This window comes from Micromesistius poutassou (genome assembly GCF_964030765.1).
Source record: "Micromesistius poutassou genome assembly, chromosome: 2".
Taxonomy (NCBI): Eukaryota; Metazoa; Chordata; class Actinopteri; order Gadiformes; family Gadidae; genus Micromesistius; species Micromesistius poutassou.
The window spans coordinates 17,245,966-17,271,831 of record NC_140272.1 but is presented as its reverse complement, the minus strand read 5'-3'; the positions used below and the strand labels follow the sequence as shown (position 1 = coordinate 17,271,831).

At 43.9% G+C, this 25,866-nt stretch overlaps 1 protein-coding gene across 2 annotated transcripts in view; it reads left to right on the top strand.

Moving 5' to 3' along the window:
• The window catches only part of atg7 (ATG7 autophagy related 7 homolog), a 41,722-nt gene that overhangs the window by 3,346 nt on the left and 12,510 nt on the right, over positions 1–25,866 (top strand). For both annotated transcript variants that reach the window (XM_084464761.1, XM_084464762.1), the window contains exons 7-18: positions 1,470–1,616; positions 1,904–1,992; positions 4,080–4,201; positions 5,253–5,343; positions 5,603–5,747; positions 6,438–6,596; positions 9,097–9,291; positions 11,319–11,561; positions 12,387–12,502; positions 13,856–13,931; positions 15,699–15,779; positions 20,092–20,214. In XM_084464761.1, the coding sequence (XP_084320887.1) occupies positions 1,470–1,616; positions 1,904–1,992; positions 4,080–4,201; positions 5,253–5,343; positions 5,603–5,747; positions 6,438–6,596; positions 9,097–9,291; positions 11,319–11,561; positions 12,387–12,502; positions 13,856–13,931; positions 15,699–15,779; positions 20,092–20,214 (1,587 nt within the window). The remainder of the gene's footprint in view (positions 1–1,469; positions 1,617–1,903; positions 1,993–4,079; positions 4,202–5,252; positions 5,344–5,602; positions 5,748–6,437; positions 6,597–9,096; positions 9,292–11,318; positions 11,562–12,386; positions 12,503–13,855; positions 13,932–15,698; positions 15,780–20,091; positions 20,215–25,866) is intronic.

The following is a 25,866-nucleotide window of genomic DNA, read 5'->3' as shown; positions in this document are numbered from 1 at the left end:
TACAACCAAATGTAAACAGCTCCCCTTTTCCATTTCCGGCCAACGAGCAATGAGTCTTCCAAAAGAAATCAATGGGATTTACAAATAATAGATAAAGAGTGCAAGAAACAGAAACAGAAACTGTATTTTGCTACGATACTTGATTTGGAACATCAACGAACACCACTAACCTCTCGGTGAGTTGCATATTTCTTAAAACAAACGTTTAGGGTTTTTTTTAAGGACAGGTTTATGCATGCACGTAGCCAGCCATTCTGAAGCAGGCAGGGGCGATTCTAAATGAGCCAAATACCTGAGACAGGACCAATAGTCAGAATTTCATAGGATCTATTCTCTATTTCTCTATTTCATCCTAGACAAACCAGAAAGGGGGCTCAATGTTCACAATACCGGAATTGTGCTTTAAAGGTCCAATGTATACAATTTAGTAGCAACTAGTTGTGAGGTCGCAAACTGAATGCGTGTGGATGTGTGGAGCTCCGTCTGTGCGGCAATGGATGTTGAGCATCTGAGAGGGGTTAAGCTTCTAGGATACATAGTATAATGCCACAGTGTGTGGCTCATTTCATAAATATATGCTATTATACTACTTTAGTGGCATCTATTATACTAGAGGCCACTAATTTCAACACTCTGCACCCTTAATATCCATCAATAGACAACAGCCTAATGTTATGTGGCAGTGCAGACAGAACTTACCCAGCTATGGATCATCAGAGCAGTCGTCTGATACATTGGTCGTTAACAAACCCATTTCAAAACCGTTTTAAATCTCTATTTTGATCAAAATTTTTAAAAAAAATTCTTCTGGCTTAAGAAAATAGCTTGGAAAACAAAGAGGGAAATATTCTGGAAGGCTTCCGAACACAGCCCTGACCTGGCTGGTCATGCTTTATTCATCTCGGCAACTTTGCTTTAGGAGATATAAATAGATAGCGCATTGAAAGAATCAATAAAATATTCCTGTTACCAATCAAAAAGATCTTGACGTCTGAAGGAGAACTCGGGTCGAGGTCCCTGAGGCATTCATTCCTCCCAGCCGGGCACTGAAGGGACATGGAGGGGACAGGGCTGGAGCCACTCCTCATCTGTGTGAGGCCACCAAAGGAATTTCCCTATTCCTCACCATGGAGCGCAGAAATAATTGATGAGGGTTATATAACCAGGGCTGGCCAAGTGTGTCTCAAGAAAACCAAGGCAACATATGGCTACATGTTTTTCCACTTTTATATATTAACAAGACCTTGGCTGTATTGATATGTATTGATTGTGTATATGTGTGTATTCTGTATTGATTAAATTATTATTTGAATCTTAACATTTTAGATAATCGAACAATATCGGGATGAATAGAGCAGGGTCTGCCAGGTCAACCCTGTGTTCGGAAGCATTCCAGAAAATCACCCTCCTTTGTTTTCAAAGCTATTTTCTTATTGAATTGATGACGACGTCTCTGTTCACTTGTGTAGATCGCAGCCCTTCAGGGGGCCTATGACGGTCTGTGCAGTCAGAGTGGGACCACTGCGGTGCCCTACTTCCTGGTCAGGTACACAGACGAAGGCCTGCAGGTTGCTCCCCTGGCTGAGTGGGAAACCTTCCTGACCGATAAGAAGAAGGTACGTGTTTGTAGATCTTCCCGATGTTTTTATTCTCCTCTATCATTTAAATGCCTGATGTTGTCACAAATAAGTTGGGACAAACAGAGCACATTTACACAGGCTATGGAAACCTTTGTTATAAATAGTTGTATTTTTCGTCGCAATCTGGGCACACCACCTTCACACAGTTTAAACACACCGCTATTTGCGAGACTTGAAATCTCTCTTCAGCTGTTAAACACAGGCGTCTTGGATGACAGTTTGCATCATTGCCTGTATAAACAGACTTTGTTTGGCTTTTCTAGGTTACAGTGGGCGTCTATGATCCATGCACTCTGTCCCAACATCCGGGTTGGCCTCTGAGGAACCTCTTGATCCTACTGGCTTACCAATGGTACAAAGCTGTGTGTGTGGCTTTAAATGTACTCATACATGCATGTGTTTATGTGTCTGGGTCTTTTAAAAGGTCTTTTGCAGTGGACTGTGTTATTTCGGCGTTGCTAGTTCACAGGGATATATTTATATGACGGCGATAAGCCTGAAGCATGAGCCATTCATACCTCATACCTTTGCAAAGTGCAATTGAGGCTGTAAATTCTCAGATACAGTTGGCAGTAAACCTTCCAGCTACTTTATCTTTGTCGTTGGTTGTTTGATCTGGGTCTATTGTTAGTGTAAAGAAAACGGATGGAGGCGGGAAACAGTTAACTGGACAAAGGGACATAAAATATAGGCTTCATTGTTGTCATGCATACGCACACGCACTCTTTCTGGATTTATTTTTGTATAGATGGGGTGTGTTTCAGGAGTGATGTCAGAAACATGTGAGATTAGAAAAAGATTTTATGAAATATTTCTGGTTGCCGGTTCAGAACACCCCACATACCTCCCCCATCAATATCTACTGTTTATGTTGGCTTGGATGAGGAAGCTCTGCATGCAGTGTAGCTCCACAGCGTCTTGTTAGTTCACTGCTTGTATGTTGACCAAAGTCACTTTGTACCATATGAGGCTAACTGTGTTTTGTGTTTGTCGTCAAGTTCTCTACTCACAAAGGGAGGGAGAGAAAGAGAGGCGAGTCTTATAGCGGATACTTTTATTCAAAGCGACCAAAGAGACTAATCAAAGCATAGAGCCAATATTGGAACAAATACAAAAAGTGCTGCAAAAGCAAGATTGTAAAAACAGAACTGAGTGCTGTAGCTGAGAGTAGCAATATGAATCATCAGGTTTAGTAGATTAAGAAATGCCTATTCAGGGTTTTTCAAAAAAAAAAAAAATCAATTTAAATGTTAAGTGCCATAACAACAAAGTGCACAAGTCAGTTGATCTGACTGATCTTGATGTTCTCGGTCAACATTTATTCTGTGTAGATCATTGAGGGATTTGCAAAACATAAAAAAAAGCAGATCCTATGAAGCTCGGCAGCTCCATCCATCAAGCAGGTACCATTTATGGGAGGTGTCCAGACACTCTTGAAAGTGTCGATGCTGCAAATGAGTTGCAGTTTGATCTCATACACCAGACAGCATTCTTTAGCCACAGTGGATCTCACAGGGCGAGTAGTGACATGAGGACACAGATGAGAGATGTGTTGTGTATGTATGCAGCTACAGCGACGAAGTCTGAATGCCCCCCTCAATGACTGAACCGGTTGTGGGCTTCTAGGAACAAGGGAGCCAGTGGAGTGATCTGTAGCATGACGTGCTTAGGAGTTGAGTGTTATGGAAAGAAAGGGGATAAGGGACAACTGGGTCTGTCGTTTTCAAGCTATAAACTTGATCATCTTCAGCCATAGAATTTGCAATACAACAAAAAGGTTGATCAAGTTTAGACCTACATATTAAAATTGAAGCTGAATTGTAATTGAATAAATTACTTTTAATGAGCCGATTTATTAAGAAACGCTGCCATTTTAGGGGGACGAGAAGTTACTAGGTGATAGGCTACTCGGCTACGTCCTGGTCATGTGTTTTGTTGTTGCGTCATTCGTCCATGCCCAGTTGAGCTAAGACACATTCTGGAGTTGATTCTGTGTGAGGTGTTTGCATTTGAAAGCAGTTGTTCTCTTTTAGCATGAGACACTAAACATCTATTTAGCTAACACATTTTCGCACATACAATGTACTGTAGTGTATGTATATGCCCGTCATAATCCTGTCAAATCGGCTAATTTATGTGGGTTCTGTATATGCATGTAAAGATTCTTATTCTATTAATGGATTCTTATTCACATCAATTGATGGGAATTCATGAATTAATGACTTAGTTGGACCTTAAATGTGCGTCCCCCATTAAAAGCTGATTAATATGATCTATACATTTAGCATCATACACAATCCTCATAGTGTACTACGTGAATTGCATGTAATATTAAACCTCAAGTATGGACACAACAGATGAAATGCTATCCTGTTGACCCTCTGCGGTATGGATCAGGGTGATGACCTTTTTGTTGTGATGCATGCCTGTTTCCTGCAGGGCTTCTAAGGTGGACAGGGTGGAGGTGCTGTGCTTCAGGGACAGAACACTTCAGGGCAGCAGATCCATTCAGCATAGCATCATCTTCCATGTCCAACTTCCTGAGCTGCCCCACAACTCAGGTGACCTTTGGTGTGCATGTGTGTGTGCGTGAGTGTCAAATTTTTGAACAGCTGCAATGTATGTATATGCTGTCCATATGGTGGTGCTGATGACATTATAGCAACTCTGTGACGGCGATAACGTTGTTAACCCGAGTGTGTTTGGTTGCTGGTAATGAGCTCCGACATCTGGTTCACCACAATGAGAGCTGATCAGCATTGTAGTTTTGTTTAGCAAAGATATACTGATTGCCTTTACTGCTACTGTCCTTATGGGAGGTTCCGGTACTCTATTTGACCCTAACTTTGCGTTTGGTTCTAGAGACACTTTTCGTTTGGCTATTTTGTATGCAGTATCGATTGAATTCTGACCACTCCAGGTCAGAAAGAAATGGCAAACTGCTCGCTCATTTGCTCTGGCATCCTTCATTATCCTTCATTATCCTGTTAACGTAATACTAATGACGTAGTCTGCAAACCTGGTTCCACCAGTTTGAATGGACTTCTTCTATGATGAATGGAAAACATTACGAACACACGGCACCACAACACACACTAGGTGGGATGCAGGGGGCAAAGCATATTGTACAACAACAAAAGGTTAATTAGTTTGATAGGAAAGCAGCAGCTTTGGCTGCACCCTCAGGGAAGTGGAGGGGTTGTACCAGAGAAGGTAGTCAAAACAAGTGCAGAAGTGTATAATGTTCTTATTATAGTGCAGTTTTGAATGAACCAACCCAGTGTTTGAATGGAATGAGATCAAACTAAAGCTGTGAACGGAACAAGTGGCTTTTGAAAAGAAGATGGAAGGTTTGTAGTTGAGATGGGTGGATGTAAGATGCGGCCTACTGGCCCTTATAACCTGTAGACGCTCCCTTCAGATCAGGTCTGGTAAAAAGTTTGATAGATTTCCTGAAGTACACCAGATGCTGGTTGGGGTTCCTTCAGGTGGTCGGCACCGTTCAATCCTCATGAGTATGTTCTGGGTCCAGTGAGAGACCTGCTGGGATGTTGGACTTGTATTGACGTGTTCCACCATTGTATGTCTTTGTCCACCATTTTGATGTTGCAGTGTGTCCCAAGAGCGTGGGTTGGGAGAAGAACGCCAAGAACGCCATGAGTCCCAGGATGGTGAACCTCAGCGAATGTATGGACCCCAAAAGGTAAACATGGCAGCCGAGAAGTAGGTCTTAAATATGTAAATAACTGCAGTAATCACTAGATTTCAGGTCTCACCAAAAACCATAACTTACATGTTATGGTAACGGTATCGACTACGGTATTTCAACTTGGATGGTTTGAAATTAGGTGATTGAGTCCATTATAATCCCAGCACACTGTGAGTCATATAATTACCACTCGTCACTGTATTTCAACCAGGTCTGTGTGAGTGTTTCTCAGTGCATGTCATACTGTCTGCAGGCTTGCGGAGTCCTCGGTGGACCTCAACCTGAAGCTCATGAGATGGAGGCTGGTTCCTTCCCTGGATCTAGACAAGGTGGTCAGCACCAAGTGCCTGCTGCTGGGGGCTGGGACCCTGGGCTGCAACGTAGCCAGGACTCTCATGGTACGGATGGGTCAAAGGATGGATGGATGGATGGATGGGTGGATGACGAATGAATGAACACGTCATTAAGGTGTCAACAATTTGGCTAACCCTCCAAACATAGCGACGGGGGTGGACATAACGGTTCAACAAGAGCATGTTTAGCTGTGGGGCGTTAAAGTGGCTCAATCAAATCCTTAACCCTGTAGCATTAACACTGTCTCCCATCTCAGAGTCCGTGAGCACAGGATTAGTCATGTTTCTGTCGCTGTCCGAACTCTCATGCTGCCTTGAAATATTTCAACAGCTGTTAATCCTTAAATATTTCAAAGCTGTTTTGGAAAGACTCTTTTATCCTTATTTGGTATTTTGTCCCTATGATGAAAAAATAAATGAAAAAGATCAGTTTCATATAAATCATCCCCAAGGAATTGTATCCCCCAGATACTTTTTCCCAAAGGGATTGTGTATTTTCGTTTGGTCCCCATTGTCCTCACACAGCCCCAAGTGCTGTTGAAAAATCACTGACAATGAAAACACAGGGGACAGACGGGGGAGTAAAGAAAACCAAATATGAATAACTCTAATATGAAATATGAAATGAAATATTTTTTTTACCATATAATGAAATATGGGGGGTAATAACATCACAAAAGGGTTTAAAAAAAAAGTGTTCTGTGTTGGCAACAACTGTTCATCCTTCCTCTCTAGGGATGGGGTGTGCGGCACATCACGTTTGTCGACAACGCAAAGATCTCCTACTCCAACCCGGTCAGGCAGCCTCTGTACGAGTTTGAGGACTGTCTCGGAGGGGGCAAGTCCAAAGCTATGGCAGCTGCCGATCGACTCACCAAAATCTTCCCAGGAGTGGTGAGTCAGTCCTGAAGACTAATAGTTGAAATAACTCTTGTTGGTTGTTTGTTTGATTTCCTGGTTGGGCTTAATAAAATAAAAAACAGAAGGAATAACTTAATGGTATAACTGATAACTGATAATGGCTGACAATGATGGATGTTTGCTTGTTTCGCTCATTGTGTCAGTTTTGTTTAATCTAGGTGGATAAACATATTCCTTTTTTGATTGGTCGTGTCTCCGCTCTGATGTGAGCCAACCATGCAGAAAATGAAGTGCTCTCATTATTGCGTATTTATGCTGGCAGTCTCATTATTTGGTTAATTAATGAGCAGGATAGGGTTTACAGCCTCTTGCATGGGAGTGAAATTTCAGTCCATCACTAAGGAAACGCACAGTATGGCAGACCCATAAGGGCCATGTTTCGATGTGGAAGAAATCCCCCGTCCTCCAACACTTTCCCAAAGCATGCGTCGGGCAACGCATACATATTTATGCCTTGTTGGTGATAATGAAAATCAACATCCTGCAGAGCCCAAGAGGGAATTTCAATGTGCTTCTATATGAAATTGGTTTTCTGACAATCACAATTTAGTATTGCACCCTTCTAGTCAGTCAGAAGTCCCGGTTTAACTCACTCCTGGACTCATAGGTTGTGATGTTATTGGCCCTGAGCTTGGCAATGGGGACCCTCAATACAAAGCACTGACCTTGACTGACTTGCAATCAGGGGCTTTGTAATTGGTGGTTCCTAATCTTGGTGCAGACATTGTGTGCTACGATTTTTGTAAGGTACAAAAAGCTGAACTACCACCAATCCCCGATTGGGTTTCAATCTCTCTCTGTCTCCCTCTATCGCTCCCCCTCCCCTTTTCTCTTTCTCTTTGCGTCACTTAAGCCCCCCGCCAACAAACCACAATGGTCTGGCATTTGCCAAATACGTTTTGCCACGGTTTATCTGTGCTCTCACTCCCAGCATGACTTTATATATGCAAGCCCTCCACTTGTCCCTCGTGGACTTGGCTAGGATCACTTACTATGTGAGACATGAAAAGGACTCATCCATCAGACAAACATTTGCAAAGGCTCCCAAAAGGGTTGCAGCGGGTGAAAACATTCAAATTGCGCATATTGTCTGCGTAAAAAGCCACCGAGTGATGTTATCCGTTAACTCAAACTGTTCTAGTCCAAGGTTCCATTTATGTTTTGTCGACACACTGGCCACGCCTTTCTGAAGGTTTATGATATCAACATTGACATTTTAAAAAGGATAACGAAATCTGTTTATTTAACCTTCCGGGAAAGGTTAGGGACAAATAAAACACCCCAGAAGCATAGTGTGTGACTTCACTGCCTAAATGCTTAACGTGACTCTTCAGAACATGCTAACACCTGCCCACCCTGAAAGAACCCATGATGCTAGACTCACTTCAAGACCTTGTCTTTGAATGAAGGATTTGGATTTACTTTTGTAAACTCAATTTCTCTAATCATTTCTTATGTCTTGTCAAGGTGTCCCCTAGTCTGTCGGCTCGTTTGCTTTTGCCCAGTTGTGGTACGGTTTTAGAAGGCAATGTCCTCAGGACAGCCAGGATGTCATTAAAAGCGCCATGGTCTATCGTCTTGCAATATTTGTGACCCTATCTGCCGTCTTGTGGTTCCACTAGAAGGCATAGCTCGGACACAATAGCTGGAAATGAATTGTTTTCAGTGTTTTAAGGTGATGCAGAGAATTTGGCGGAGTTAACTGCTGCTGTTTTGCACTGAGTCACAGCCAATGTCGAAGTGGAGGATAATGAGCACTTATTTTCTGATGTTATGTTACATCGTTTTCAACACTACAGCAAACTGAAGATGGTCACACACTGCATTTACAATGCATGCATACCAAATTTATGCAAAGGAACTAACATATGCTGTTGCCGTTTCCAGACAGAGCCATTTCATAACCTAACCTAAATAAGTGTTTGCCGTTAGCACCAACAGGTCAACGTCCTCATCAAGCAGCGGATATTTATCCCTCCCTTCTTTGCTCATCTTTCTCTAGTTATAAATCTCCCTCACCCAGCTCGCTGTGATTGAGTTTGGCAAGATCTGGGTCATTATTAATTAATCTCACTGTCTACGTGACTTGACTCACCACAATGAGTGTGTGCTTTAACCTGCTGGCTTTGATAACGGACCCTTTCATACACAACCACACTGTACCTCTGCTGGGTCTCCTTATGCACGCCGTTGTTTGGAGGGCTAGGAGCCTTGCTTTGTGATCATTTGCTATTCATGTTGAGCCAAAAATTACAAACCGGCATGCCGTGGCTTTTTCACTATCACTAGATGCCCTGTGCGACGAAGCCTTGCATGAATTCTCCAAGGGCAACATTGACTTGGAGTGACGGGGGTGGATCTTTCTTTTTACACAAAATGAATGTCAAAGTTACAAATAATGACAGATTGAATGTCAATTGTTTCAGTGCAGTCATTTGCATGACCCTTCACCCTCCCCCCACCCCACCTGCAGAATACCCAGGGCTACAACATGAGCATCCCCATGCCGGGCCACCCGGTGGACTTCTCTGCCGAGACGCTGGCACAGGCCCAGAAGGACGTGGAGCAGCTGGAGACGCTGGTCTCCCAGCACGACGTGGTCTTCCTGCTCATGGACACCAGGGAGAGCCGCTGGCTGCCCACCGTGGTGGCCGCCAGCCAGAGGAAGGTACTGTACACCCAGTGGATGTGACTGGTCTCTTTGGTCTCTTTTATCTTTTTTTCGTAGGATGGTAGGGGCAAGTACCGCCTTTTTCGCCTCTGATTGGTTATGGCACAGGGCAGGCTGTCGGCTAGTCTACCACCAACAGAAGTAAACTGTGGTGTATTTTCTAACACTGACTGCGGCTTCATTCATATGTGGTAGCCTACTAAAAATTACCATCATGCCTTTACGTTGGTAATAATTTGGACATAAGTTTCATTAAATAGTTTATGTTAAGCAGGCAGGATGCAAGTTAGTACCAACACATCTCTCGTCCCCTCAGGGAGCCTAAATTGACTCTGTGTTAACTGTTCTGTTAATTGTACTGCTGTTATAAACCTATTTGCTGGTTCGGAAAACTTGGAGCCTAATTGTTAGAGGTTGTTGTCAATGTTACTCCACTGCAGTGTACAATAGTCGCGTTACATTTCTTGCTGCTTTCCATACCTTGTTCCCTCTGTGTAATTGTGTGACCTGCACTGCACACAGCTGGGCAAAATAGTGCCGTTTTATTCAATGCATAAGTCGGCTTATGTACTCTTTAATAGGACTCACTTATCACTGTTGGATTGAGTTAGTTTACTTCTGTTGGTGGTAGACTAGCTGACAGCCTGCCCTGTGCCATAACCAATAGGAGGAGGAGGAGGAGAGCCCTTCTAACCAATCAGAGGCGAAAAAGGCAGTACGTGCCCCTACCATCCTACGAAAAAAAGATTTGCGCCCAGGCAGAAGGGACTAGCGTGTAAGTCCCATCAAACGGCCAAAGGGTGTCGCATAGAAAGTGGGGGACAAATGACCCCGCCACCATTTAAAAGTCACCCGGGGATGAATGGGATCTCGTAATACAAAGCCAATATTCTTCTGAGCTCAGTGGTTAGTTCATCTCCAAAATATGTATTTCCTGGTTGAAGGTTATTCACAAAAGGTGTGTGAATAAATGACGTTCAGGACGCTGCGTACACACTGTCAACCTCTCAGACTGAATAGGTTTGGAGTGGCGAGATCTATGCAGCAAATGAGTTTGATGTAAAGCGGTCGCACTCTCACTGAAGCACTTGCATAGAGAGCGCTTCAAACGTCTATGTATGAGAGACATTTTTTGGACAAAAAAGATTCCTTTCAAGCTTTAATTCTTCAAAACAAAATGGTGATGGCTTAATGTGGCTCAATATTAAGTCCAGAATATAGCAGGTAATAAACCTGACTTTAACATTGCTGATGGTCGCCCAGCACCAAACAAATACTTGTGAATTACTTGCAAAAAGTTAGTACGCAACCCATGTCCAAACCAAGTTAAGGGTGTCAGTTTACATAGTGAACGTATTTGATGCTTTTAACATGAGCAGAAAGCACACAACATAATGGTGGTTTTCTCTTTGGAGCAGAACATTTGCTGGATGGAATTAAATTAGTCGCCAAGCAAGTTGTAAACAGCTTTGACCTTCAATGGCCCAACTCCAGAATTATTGAGTATTAAGTGTTTTGCGTCTGCTGTGTAATTGTCATCCCCATAGCTCGCAGTGAGCCCAATGAGCGCACATAGTGAACATGGCCAAGACATTAATAGTTGACATGCTGTCGGTAGATCCGTTACTGTGGCAACATGGCCAAGCACTCAACGTTCATTAAAAGGTTCCAGGTCATAAAAAAACACAGGAACTTTAACTTCAAGAATTGAAATGTAGATTATACACACTCAAACAAAAAAGGGTTCCTGGCATTTTGAACCTGTGAGTACGTCAGTATAATGGAGAATGTTAATTATTTCTTTTATACATTTGAAGAATTGCTTTTTTTTGGCAATTTTTGCTGCCATCTGAAAGTCTGGTTGCAACTTTATTCTGCAGCCAAGGTAACATCATTATTTTAAGTGATTTTTTTTTGTTTTAAATTTTCTCTAAAGTTAATGGTGAAACACAGAGAGAGAGAATATTATACGATGATTGTACTGTATTAAGGCTGTAGTTTGTTTCTGTTTTGTCGATCTACAGCTGGTGATGAACGCAGCTCTGGGCTTCGACACCTTTGTTGTCATGAGACACGGCTTGAAGAACCCCCCGGCCAATCAGGATGTTGGGACAGGAGACTCCTCCCCTTCCGCCTCTTCTACTTCCTCTTCCCAGTCCACTCCGGCCGGCGCTGCCCCTGCGGCACAGGGGTCCTCTCTGTTCTCCAACATTCCCGGACACAGGCTGGGCTGTTACTTTTGCAATGATGTCGTCGCACCAGGAGATGTGAGTACACTTGCAAACTTGCATGTGTCTGTGTGTGTGTGTGTGTGTGTGTGTGTGTACTATCTCTCTGTGTGAGTGTGCAGGGTTTATGGATGTTTTAAGTGGTAATCGAGCTTGTAAGCATACGCAATACGGCATCCCTCGAAGGCACGCGGGAGACCAGAAGAGGACTGAACAGATTTTAGAGGAGGCATGCTTTGTGACACTTTTCTTTTTTTTTTGTCCCACGACCTTCTGTGTCCGTCTCAATTATGCATTCATTTATTTTCTCACACCCTCTCTTTCCCTCCATCGTTATATTCTCTTCATCTCACTTTCCCTGATAAGCGCTCTCTCCCTCTTTCTGTACTCCATGTTTGCCTTTGTTATTTTGTTATTTCTTGTTGTTTCTCTTTTTCTTACCTCACACTACTCTCTCCCTCTCCCTCTCTTCTCTTCTTTCCCTATCTCCCTCCGTCTCTCCCCCTTCACAACTCTTCCTTTTTCCTTTCTTCCTAACTTGACCTTTTGGTGTGAGCTGTCTCTGGCAGCTTCTTATCTCGTGGGCATCCTTTGCATATCCCTGGCTGCAATTAAGCCCTACTGTTTGGTTAAATGCCATGCCACCTCAACTCTGATATTAACTATTCATTATTAAAGCTTCTGTATGTAGGATTCAAGAGTAGAGCAGACAAGGCCAAGATTTTGAAAATAAACAACCAAAAGGAATCCCATCCCACTGAATTCCCACTTAAAAAATAATAATAACCGAAATAAAACCTCCTTGAATCTTCCCTACATCACCTTGAACTCTGCTTTAAATGTTGTTATTGGTTTGTTTACCAGTCGACGAGGGATCGAACCCTGGACCAGCAGTGCACCGTGAGCCGCCCGGGCCTGGCCATGATCGCTGGAGCGCTGGCTGTAGAGATGATGGTGTCCATTCTGCAGCACAGTGAAGGGTAACCTGGACTCTGGTATATGTGTATTATAAGGGTCTCTCTCATGGCCCCAATACTGCAAAATGTTGTGGTACCGTACAACACCGTAAACAATCATAGAATACATATATCATTGGCAATTACGTATCGATTTTAGAATGCTTTTACGCCTTAAGAAGACTTTTGTTTGCTTTAGCTTTCTGCAAAATCTTAAATCTACAATGCTTTTTTAACTTGCTATCTATTTTTATTTGATTACTTAAATGCTTTTTTATTTTAATTTTTTTAACTTTGCCTTTAATTTTCTTTTACTTATTTATTACTTTCTTTTTATTGTATGACAATGTTTTTATATGTGAAGCACTTTGAGTCTGCCTTGTGTATGAAAAGTGCTATATAAATATAGTTGACTTGCCTTGCTTATGAGAAGCCAATACTTCTCTTCTATATGAGAAGTATTGGTATTAACAATTTCCTTGTACATTTAAAGTAATGTAAAATAGAAAGAGAAGAAGATATATATATACACACATACACACATCATTAGAATCTTCCCGGTAATATGCTCCTAAGAGCATATTAGCCAAACTTACCTCCATCAGGAAGCTACTTATATCCCCTGTGTGTGTGTGTGTGTGTGTGTGTGTGTGTGTGTGTGTGTGTGTGTGTGTGTGTGTGTGTGTGTGTGTGTGTGTGTGTGTGTGTGTGTGTGTGTGTGTGTGTGTGTGTGTGTGTGTGTGTGTGTGTGTGGTCTTGCTGGTATGGTGAATTGACGGCTCAATTGGCCAGCCGTGCAGGCCTGATAAGGTGGCCATTTTCCTTTTTGAGCCTCTCTAAGCCATTATAGAGCCACTGTGGCGAGTGCGGATAAAAGGCTCAGGAAGACTCAACTTCAGGGTGGAATGGGAAGGTCGTCAGCCCTGCGGTGTAGGCCCCCCAAGTAGACCATGTTCTATGTACCGCTCTCATCCATCCATATCAATTTGCGGTTCTCCTTGCCTCATTTTTTCCCTGTTCTTCGTTTTCTCTTTCCAATACCCTATGAAGCAATGCATTAGAGATGCCATGTGGTCATGACTCCTATTGTGGTGCCAGTCTCTTCTCTGGAGCGGGAGCCCAGGCTCAACGGGGGGGGGGGGGGGGCTCAGGGGGGTTCAATGTGCAAGCTCGTCTAATGAGGGCCGTGTAGCCGTGTCTAGACATTTGTTTTAAAACCAACCCACTGTCAATATGAAACTCAACTCAACGTGTGCCGACACTTATCCTTATTTGTTTTGCCCCTATGCCTATTTTTCCTCTGTGCCTGCCTGGCTTTGTCTTCCCCACTTTCTTTGTCTCTATTTTTCACTGCGTTTGTGTATTTTTTTTCTTCAGGGGCTACGCGATAGCAAGCAGCAGTGACGACCGGATGAATGAACCTCCTACCTCGTTAGGCCTGGTGCCACATCAGGTAAACACCCACGCATACGCACGCACGCACGCACACATGCACGCACACTACACAAATACACACACGCACACAGAACAATACCAGTCTGAACAACACCAACCTGTGTTGGTTTGATACAATCCCACCTTTCTTTTCAACTCAAACTAAGCCATTTCATTAGGCAGTCTGTTGTTTTTTTTTTAATCATTAGATGTAAAAAAATAATATCATATTTCAAACTTGTTTACAACTAGTCGCTTCACATTATGATGAGCCACTTATCCTAATCTGCCAACCTTTGTCGATTAAATTGTTGATTCATCAAAGAAAGGGCAGTGTTGTTTTTTTGTGCGAACCATTACGTTGAAGTGGTTTCATCAAATCATCCGGAGATATATAAATGCTTTTACTAACGACTCCTGACTTTTAATTAAGCACAGAGTTTCTGTCAAGGCAAAAGCTACGCACACAACCACTTATAAGGCACCTGCATTCATGGAGGAATATAATCATCTTACATGCAGACACTCATGGCACCTGCTGCCAAACAGCATGCTAATTGCTTTTGTACGGAAAGATTTTTGCATAACTTTCTCTCTACGAGGATGTCAAATCGCTGATATTGATTAGACACGCATGCACGCACGCACGTCTCCCTCCCAATATGTGTTCTCCTCTGAGGCCACAACACAGGGGTCCATCATGCATTAGTCCCATTAAAAGGATTGCTGTCGAAGGCTGCACCTTAATTTGGCCCCGGACTTTGATTTCAAGTTGTTCATATTCGTTGTTTATCTGACACTGTCCGTAAATTTGAATGCAAATAAACATCACATCCATACCGGCAGCAGGCCAGTGCTCTGAATGGCTGGTCCAGACGCAGATATGCAAGCTGTGCCTGCTTGCTCAGTCACAGTCGATGGACAATCTAACACCTTACAGTTTCCATTTGCATCATCATGAGTATTAATGGCACCGTTAGTCAAAGCCGTCAGCGGAAGGCCGTTCAGATAGAGTTCCTTACATGTGTTCGATAAAGAGTTGAATCAAGGTGAAGTGGCGAACTGGGTAGTATGCTAGCCCGATGAGGTTTGTGACGTGACATGAGACTTAATGGGTATGCCTGCAGTGGGTCACCATTATTAGGTTAAGTGGTCTGACGTGCAGCTATTGTCGGTGCTGAACTGGCACCACAGTGTCACCATGTGGTCTTTTTAGGCACTGGATCACCATATCACAATCCGAGTCTGAATTTCATAGCCTACTTGCTGGAAACTACATTTGTACGTGTAATAAGTATATTCTTGATATATGTCGTTGTAAAATTGCAATGAGAAACACTTACTATCTAACCACAAGAACAGCAAAGGGTGTACAATATATTCATATTTCAAGTGATTTCAGCCAAACGGAGCAGTGTTTGTAATAACTGTTGTACCGTAGGTGGCGCTATCTCCTTGCTTTGATTTCATTCCTCACTCTTTCATAGAGCACTTGGTTTCTAGCTTTGTAACACCAGAGGGGGGTCAAGACACATGTTCAAACCAAACAGGGAGAAAACATACTCTTTATAATAAAAAATTTATACTACTATAAAATCTTTTCTCACAACTTGAAAGATGCAATTTGACGTTTTTTTTACGTTCCTATTAACTAGTTTATTTGAACATTATTTGTGCTATCACTTGCATAAATAATACCCATGTTATGTATAACATATATGACTTATAATTATGCACAATAAAACCCTGAGCTCTTCATTGTGTTTACTTTGTCTTGAATGTACAGATTCGAGGCTTCCTGTCCAGGTTTGACAACGTCCTGCCTGCCAGCCTGGCATTTGACAAATGCACTGCCTGTTCACCTATTGTAAGTCACTGGAATACTTAATTCATACGCTGAATATGATTGTTTGTCAAGATATTGTTGAAATAATTAGGCGAGAGACCCACACCATGAAACTTTTTGTGTTTTGAGATGGAAAATGCAGCTGAAGCAGAATTAATAAGGGGATTCCCATAGACGCTGTGCTGCTAACTCACTGTACTAGCTGTGTTGAAATGTAGTCTCTGGAGACACACACACACACACACACACACACACACACACACACACACACACACACACACACACACACACACAGTAGAACGGCTCAACCCAGATGGTAATAATCACGCAGCAGTGTTTCATTGATGTCACAGAGCGTCGTATGAGAGGCATTATCTCCCACTCGTGCGGTCTGTGCGCATGTGTGCGGTTTTTTGTGTGTGTGTGTGTGTGCGTGCGTGTGTAGATGAGGGTTATTCAATGGTTCAAGTGTCCTAAATCAGCCAACCGAGGTGGGCGGCCCTGGACGTATTTTTGTCCCTGGTTGTCATTGGTCCAAAGACAACTTGCCAATGACGGGCCTGGGGAGCTCTGAGGCAGGGCGGGAAGAGGGATCCCATTGGCTGCGGCGGTTGTGCGTAAGACTCGGGTGAGGGTAGGTGTTGAAGGGTAGGGAGGGTGAGGGGAATTGAGGAAGGAGAGAGGGAGAGATGTTGGGAGAAAAAGGAGGTAAAGTGGAGGTGGGCGGGGAGAGATACACGACATAAAACAGGGTGTTGTGTAAAGCGTAAGAATGCTTCACTTTCTCCCCTCTCCCACGCGCACGCACACACAAACGCGCACGGCCCTCCCTTCAATGCCCTCTTTGTGTCTGTGAAGAGGTCATAAAGTCCATGATATATCTCTTTCCTGTGGAGGTCTTTCTTTCTCTCTTTTTTTTCTCTCCCTCTTTTCTTTTGAGGGCCCATGCGGACAGGAACTGAGGGAAGCCCACGCATAAACATAATCATGCGACATCACTTCCAGCACATCACAACTCGTAAACACACTTTAGTACGCAGGCAGGCCCAGATGTCGCATCTCTAGAAGGGGAGATCGGTCTAAATCCCAGAGTTTGTCCCGCTTTAAAACCCGTTTCTTTCTACATTCTCTCTGGTCCGCGTCCAACTTCCTCCTGGCTCTATCTATTATTTTTTTATGTTCTCCTCTCTCTCCTGTCTGCACTTCATCTGCCCACCCCCCTTCTCTTCTCCTCCTCCTTTCTCTTAGCCACCCCCCCCTCCCCGTGTGTGTGTGTGTGTGTGTGTGTGTGTGTGTGTGTGTGTGTGTGTGTGTGTGTGTGTGTGTGTGTGTGTGTGTGTGTGTGTGTGTGTGTGTGTGTGTGTGTGTGTGTGTGTGTGTGTGTGTGTGTTCGTTCCTGCCCCAGTCAGCTGTGTGCTGCCAGGTCACTATGGAAACAAAACAATTCAACCTCTGTCTGGGCTGGAGTAGTTCCTGTAGCGAGTTGGGGCTTTTATTGTGTGTGCGCTCCCACATGTGTGTATTTCTTAACTCTTACTGGTTCTGAAAGCCAATAAAACAACAAGGCCGGGGAGTAAATCTCAGCCTGTGACGTGGCTAGCTCTTAAACCATGCCAGGCAATGTACTATGATTACATTAACATCGACTACCAAATAAGCCACAGCACTATTTATAGCAAAGGTGTTATCAAGCTGAACATGTATAATATAAATCGTTTTTTTTATTATATTTTGTGTTTGAAAGCAGCATAATTTGACTTCCATCCGCTAGAGGGCACAAAACTGCTATCCTTAAAAATAATGATATGCTTACTAAATTCATTACATTGCTCCCATAATCCAGTTTAAGCAGTCCTTGTTCTTCTTTAAAGATTACATCTGACAAACCTGTGTCAGCCACAGGTTGGTCAGATTCAATGGTTTACCAGTATGAGTAGAATGTAAAAAGTCTAATTCTTTGACCCATTCGTTTTTTGTCATTCACCATATTACACAAAGGGAAAAAAGAATATATCAATTGATAGATCCACCTCCATCCCCTCCCCAGAAAGAACCTACATAGTACATAAGTACATAATGGCTGTTTGATTGTATTTAAGCATGATCAGACAAAGACACAGGCCCAATCAGGCCTAAGTAATATACTGTATACAGTGACATACTGTATACAGTTGGTGCTTAATAAAGATGGAGCCGCAGACTGGGCTTCAAAAAGACACCAGCATCCTAGTCCAATCAGCCTCCCGGAAAGCTCACACACCGTCCTAGCTTCTGTCTCTGTATAGCGTATGCATGTGAGTATGTGTGTGGGTGTCTGTGTATGTGATATTTCTTAACGGCGTCATGGGTTCCAGATGTTTATAGTTTAAAACATGATTGTTCCCTTGGCTTAATTAGCTCGATCCGTCAACTGTCTGGAATCAGGAGTGAAGCCCCAAACAAAAGGGAAACTTGTAAAGCAGATTCTCATCTTTCCCTTCTGGGGTGCGCTCCCACTTTATCTGCCTCTTCCTTGTTTATGGCACCAGAGAGCCTCATCAATCTGGGCAGAAGTAAACCATTTGATCCACTGGTTGCTTGTGTGTGTGTGTGTGTGTGTGTGTGTGTGTGTTGGTCTTCATGTTTAGTGTTTGTAGTATGTTTTTGGTGTGATTGTGCCTGTGATTTTTCTGTTGTGTTGTTGAGGGGCCTCCAAGGACTTGCAGTGAATCAGTTTCATCAAAAGACGGTGACACACGTCCATGAAGCAGGGTGGACAGGACAGGCTTTGCTTGAGCACAGTCCGTTCTTGTCTTTGTGTCCTGTTGGAAGGGATCGGACACATGGAAGTTTAGCATCTGGGAGAGGGAAGATGAACATTGGAAAGTGTAAAAAGAGGGAGATATGGGAGGGTATTGTGTTTGGATCTGGTTTCAAGACTAGACGCCAGGCTGGTCTTGGAACACACATGGGCGCACACACACACACACACACACACACACACACACACACACACACACACACACACACACACACACACACACACACACACATAGTTGGTACAAATGCAATCGCACTAGGCACACACACACACACACACACACACACACACACACACACACACACACAGTTGGTACAAATGCAATCGCACTAGGCACCCGAAAGACACATTGAAGCACACACACACACACACACACACACAATTGGTGCTACATACACAAACACACACACGCACACACACACACAGTGTAGAAGTCACTTAAACACACAGGCCTATTGATGTCTGAGGTAGAGGTAATCCTACACCTGCAGGGGAGGGTCGAGTCTGTGGGCGGGCATGAAAGCCTTGGCCTGGCTTGTAAGGCAGAGCATGTGTGTGTGTGTGTGTGGGGCTGTGTGTTGGAAGATCATAGTGTGTGGTGCGGAGGTGAATGGGGGCGTAGGGGTTGGGCTTTCAAAAGACCAAAATGCATTTGATTCAAGTTTCAAGTTTATGCTCATGATCCAGCGTTTTTACATTGACTACGAAAAGATAAAACAGTTCTATTGATACCAGAAGCTAAATGTGGGCATCAGAGTAGTAGAGTACAGGGTATAACAAATTCATATTGGTTATATTGATCCCACAAACTACACTGGGGCAGCACTATACTAGTACTGGGGTCTATGGGCTAGTACATTCAGATACGAATGCAGGCACATTTGAGCCAAGATAATGGATAGTCAAGAAAGGGGAGATAAAGAAAGTGCCAGTTTGTTGTTTCAATCACAATTTGTATCCATCTTCATGACAAAAGTTGCATTTCCACCCTCTTTGAATACAATAAATATTGTTTTGTTGAAGGCACAGTGTGTACACTTTAGATGGTTTACACCGTCATTAAAATGAGCAAGTGCTGTCTCCGCAAAAGCAAATGCCTCTTCATAAAATGGCCCATGCTCAATGCGATGTTGGCCAACAGGTGGTAAACATGTGATGATCTGACTCTGGGATGAGCCCAGGCCTGCAGATTGTGGACTCTATTGCAATGAAAAAAATGATTTCACCTTTTTTAAGGCGCTCAACCATGAAGAACCTTCAGAGTTAGAGTGTGTGACGCTAGTGTCTAATTGACACGTTGATCCGTTTCCAGTCATCACGGATTGAGTTTCACAACGACTTGTAAAGTATACACTACATAGAACGCACACATGTGGCTACAGGCATGTTTTACAGTCTGAACTGAAGGTTGAAGGTGATATGAAGAAGGGAGGGTCTACTTGTTTACAACCACTGTTGTGTTTCTCCCCGTCCCCGGTACTCGGCGTTCATAATAAGTACCCTGGTTCAATGGCCTGTCTACTGTTTGTGTAGGTGCTGGACCAGTACGAGAGGGACGGCTTTCACTTCCTGTCCAAAGTGTTCAACTCCTCCCACTCCTTCCTGGAAGACCTGACGGGACTGACCCTGCTGCACCAGGAGACCCAGGCCGCAGAGGTACACACACACTCTCACTCTCATGCACACACAAACACACACACTCACTCACATGCATACTCACTCACTCACTCACTCACTCACTCACTCACTCACATGCATACACACACACACACAGTGGTGTGGTAAACACCAAAATTTTACTGGAATGCTTCAGTTGCATAGTTCAGAGGTTGGAGCAATTGACCTCCAATTATTGGTCAGCGGGTCAAAGCCAACCCCGAGTACACACAAAATTGAGAAATGATTGGACACATTGTGATTCGTCCATCTATGTATCTATCAATCTTTGTATCTTTATCCCCTTGTGTCCCTATTTCTCCTCCACGCGTGACGTATGAGAAGAGAAATACGCACGTCTCTGGCTCTGAACTTTTCTGGCCGTCCAACTTTCCCTTATTGTCTCCGTCGCCACGGCAACCACGAGTTGTTGAATCAGTGGCACATATTTATTGCAAACATCCTGAGCCATTGCTGTGGGAGTGAGTAAGGGTGGTGGTTTCCCTCAAGACTCCCTTCGGACGAGAGGGAGACAAGCATTTATTGTGGTTACGTGTGTGTGTGGGTGGGTGGGTGTGTGTATGTGTGTGTGTATGTGTTTTGTTTTGTTTTTTTTGTCAGATGGGGCGGGTATCTGTGGGAGAAGAGATGTGTGGGGGCGGGGGGTGGTTGTGGGTCGGGTCTTGTCTGGTCCTGTTGAGCTGTGGGAAAACCCCACATACTCTCTTTCCTTCAACTCCTACTCATAACACACAGACTGACAAGAGAGTCATAAAAAAGAGGTGAGAGGGAGAGAAGGAATGACGAGGGAGAAATGTTGCATCTCTCTTTTGTTCCTCTTTCTCCTTTTTTCTCTCTCTCTCTCTCTCTCTCTCTCTCTCTCTCTCTCTCTCTCTCTCTCTCTCTCTCTCTCTCTCTCTCTCTCTCTCTCTCTCTCTCTCTCTCTCTCTCTCTCTCTCTGACAATATATATAGGCCTCTTGGCCAGGCTAACCCGCCATTATGTATCAGGGCTAGGCTAGTCTGTTTGTGAGTTTCAGGCCCTGGCTAGTCTGCCTGTGGGTTTAAGGGCCAGGCTAGTCTGCCTGTAGGTTTCAGGCCCTGGCTAGTCTCCCCGGGCCCATCAGTGCCTGAGGTCTTGGTACCCAGTCGTCCCACACACGGCCTAGCCACCGTGAAATCTGCTGCAGTGGGAGGGCCCTCTCTTTTAAAGAGCACTCTTTCTTTCTCTTCCTCTGCTTCCAGGATGGGAGAAAATATCTAGTCTCCATTAGGAAAGCATGTTATTACTTATATCTGCGGGGACCCACTTGAATCAGAACTCAAGTGTATGTGTGTGTGTGCTTTTGGACTTAGGTGGTCTAAACGCTGTGCAAATATGAAGATCAAGTTGACTTGTATTTAAAAAAATAAATGTAGAGGTTGAAAAGGTCGGCCAATTGGTTTTATTTAATAGAGAAGAAGTGAACACGGTGCACTGCCTAGAGGCAATCCAGCGAAAAGATTTGTGAGTTTGTTTTACACCTTTGACATAAGACTATGGAAGAACATCGAGTACTCCTGTGAAAAAAGCCACCGCCCCTATCTTGCTGTGGGCAATATTTCATGTCATGTGTTGCTGATACCGCCCTATGTCACCCAAATCAGTCAAACAATGTTTTTACATGCGTGTGCGTTTCTTATTTCTTTCCTCAGCCCAGAATCCTGACCTCAATGTATTGTGTAGTGCATGTGCGCTGGATTTTGCGTGCGTGTCTTGTGTACCACTACAATGACTTCAGGGACGATATTTCAAAAATTCAAGTAACCGTGTCGAACTATAATCTACGTCACTCCATAGCTGTAATATGTACTTAGGGCCTATTTTGAGCCAGCATGTAACCGGAGAAGTACTTTTTATGTGGCTGTGATGGGGCTTTGGTTGAGTTCACGTTTGGTAAAAGTTTAGACTAACTTCAAGTTCTCGGGGTGTGTGTGTGTGTGTGTGTGTGTGTGTGTGTGTGTGTGTGTGTGTGTGTGTGTGTGTGTGTGTGTGTGTGTGTGTGTGTGTGTGTGTGTGTGTGTGTGTGTGTGTGTGTGTGTGTGTGTGTGTGTGTGTGTGTGTGTGGAGCCATCCGTATGAATGGCTTCTTTGTGAGGTCAGCTTGTAGTGACTTAGGGGAAACTCGGATGGCAGGCGTGGGTTCAGTGCCAGAAACTTTACCACATGTATCTGAGAATAGGCTCCAGAAATAAATGCATACAATGTTTAGCTATTTTATGTGTTTTTTTGTCTTTGATTTGATTTATGTCATGTCGGTGGTAGAAAATAAATGAAAGTGCATTGCGTCATAGCAGCAAGGAGGTTTTACACTCGCATGATGTGCAGTGACTAATCATGGTGTTTTACTGCTTTTTGACATGAGCAATCAACTGTCTATACTCTATGCAAGTTCATGTTCTTCTCTTGTAAACCTTGTTCACAACCAGCTTTGTGATGTTGAGGGCTGCCTTAGTTCTCAATATTGGGTGTTTATATTTAATATTTAATATTGGGTACAATCCCTTTCCATCTCTCTAACCGCTGAAAAATGAATAGGCTATAACACGATGAATATAAAAGAATAACTTAATTCATGGTCAAAATGGGTTATTTAAAGATAAGGGTGTAATCCTTGAACTTTGGATTATCCTCTCTGAATTGTGTGCATGTGTGCCAGGCAGACAATTTGGAGGAGTCATGCTGGACATGGTCAGGGCAAGAAACAATTTAACAATTTCTTCTCACACTAGCACGCACACACTGACGGACACACACTCAAGCTCACAATGCGGACAGACCGACAGACACACGCACACATACACACAAAGACATGGTTGGGGCCTGGAAGGAAATTAGTGTCTGCACAGGATGCTGTGGCTCTCTGGTGCTCTACCTCCCTGCCTGCATGTTTGATTCTGCAGCCAGCAGGAGAACCACAGCAACAGGCAATACTAGGGATCAGAACAGCCCATCCAATAAGTCACAGGCCACTGACGAAACCAGTGAACCAGCCCAAACCAGGGGGTCTAGTACAAGTATGACGGCTAGGGCTGAACGATTTGGGGAAATAATCTAATTGTGATTTTTTAAAATTGATTAAGTTACTTATGTTCTGTATTATTCACTAAAAAAGCAATAAATCATTCTTTAGTATGACCAACACAACATTGGATGTAGGCAACATATAAACTGCTCTTTCCTTTTGGCCAGGCCGATTTGCATATCGCGTCCTATTACATCGCGATTTCGATTTGAATTTGATTAATCGTTCAGCTCTAATGGCAGCCATGGGGGATTACGTCATCAAACATAACATTAGTAGAATTGTGTTAGGTGTGTGTGTGTGTGTGTGTGTGTGTGTGTGTGTGTGTGTGTGTGTGTGTGTGTGTGTGTGTGTGTGTGTGTGTGTGTGTGTGTGTGTGTGTGTGTGTGTGTGTGTGTGGTTGGTTCTGAGGGCCGCAAATAATAAGCAAGCAAAGGATTGCCATAGCCGCCTTTGTGGTTATGGCATCTATAAGCCAAGAGTTTACTTTTTAAAACATTTGTTGGATTACCTAAGGCCTATCTATCTAATTTCTCCATGGAATAGTGTGTTTAGCTGTGAGATAACATAGCGGATGACATCATCCAGTGTTTATCATCCATTTTTTGACTCACTCTCGCGTCTCCGGGGCTCGGCTCTCGCCTAACCAGCCGTCCGCCGCTCCTCTCTGGCTCACCCGGGCCCCGTGCAAGCACTGCCACAGTGACAGCAGGCGCACACTGACGCACAAATGCATGCATACTTTCTCACGCACACGCACACACACACACAATGACACACAATGACACACACACATGACTTCTTACTAAATTATAACATTTAAAAAATGTGATGTGTGTGTGTGTAAATAAGACACAATTTTGTGTCTTGGCGTCACTGGGCTTCATGTATGTCAGAGGAGCTCAAAGCTGTATCCAAACACAGCTACGGTTGCTACATGCTGCAATTATTACCAGATGGGCCGGGCCTCCGCTGGGAAAAACAATATTAGGTTTGCTTTTTCATTAGCAGACACTGCACACCCGGGTGTGTGCGTGCGTGCGTGCATGCGTGCGTGCATGCGTGCGTGCGTGCAAGAGAGGGGGCCAGTGAGGCCTGTGTCTGCATGCATTGCCAGTCCTAAGTATGCATGTATTCATTGCATGTATGCTTGCTATGCCTGCTTCAGTATAGCTCGCCTAATTATATCTTAGTGCTCAACCTGAAGTGATGCACGCCAGCTATGCACAGAACGGATCACACCTCCCATCTTTCCCTGCATAGTTAGCATCTCTGGCGTTGTGTCCTTCCGTCCGTCGCTTGCCCATGCACACATTTACTATACATAGCTTGGTTTCTAAATCCTGGGTATTCTGGGATGTTGGAGGCCGACCTGAGCAGCTTGATGTTGGGCAGCTTGAGCTCCTTTCATGTTTGAAGGTCAATCCCTTATCTTGTTGGGGTTGGGTGATCGTGTAAGTATGGATACGAGTTGAAGCATATGTCGTGGTACCAAAATGTGGTTCTTTTTTGGTTTGGGTCGAATTACCATACATTTTAACATTGCAGCCCTGTATAGCAGAACAAAGATAAACCACAGTCACCAGGCAAAACATGTCGACCTACACCTTTAAATACGGGGAATAGAGCATGCGATATTTCAGTGACATTACAGAAGCAACTATTATAATTAGCAGTATAAATGGGAACAGTAGGTTCATGGCACACTATTAACCATTGCATTCAGGTGGTCGTCTGCTGGAAGCTATTTAGCTCAGGTGTAATCAGTGACAGCCAATATATCTGTATGCTAAGATATAGATTAAGATGGACCTAAGATCTGAATCAGGAAATTCAACCCTTTGAGATATTTTAAAAATAAGAGCCCGGTCTTTTTTATTTTTACTTTATTTTGCAACTCAACAATGTGCAGCACCATAGCAACCAAGGGTGTTTAGAAACAATGCAACATGATATTCCATAGCTGGCCTGCCTGTGCCATGCAACTATGTTTAAAATACTGCCCACGAGAGAGGTGTGTGTGTGTGTGTGTGTGTGTGTGTGCGCGTGCGTGCACGCATGACGTCTGATATGAAGTCTGCAAAAGCCAAACTATTTCTGGCTGCCATTTCCCTCCATGTAAGCCACAAACCATACTTTACAACCTCTTAAACACGTTTGCTTAATTCCCTCGACATCAAAGATGCTTTTCCACATTATTTTCCGATGACACGGAGACGTCCGACCGTTAATAGAGGAGGCGAACGCGCGCTCATAGCCAAGCCGTGAGACATCAACATGCCCTGGCAAGTGCCTTGGCCGCCCCTCTCCTGCGGTCTGGCAGGTGGGGTACTATAAGTAATACATGCAGGGGGCAACATCGGTTAGGGTCGTCCCGCAGTACAGAATGATCAAGCACTCCTAAATAAAGCCCCTTAAAGCGAACTCTCTCGCCTCACAACATGGGGAAACCTCTAGGCATGCACGCTTCTATAGATGGCCTGCGTCTGCTGGCGCCGGCCAGTCCAGGGTAGTGCCCTCTGTAACCCCCCCCACCCCCCTCCCCCCCCTAAGGCAGCTGGCCAGCTTGTCTGTACAGACAGACAGAC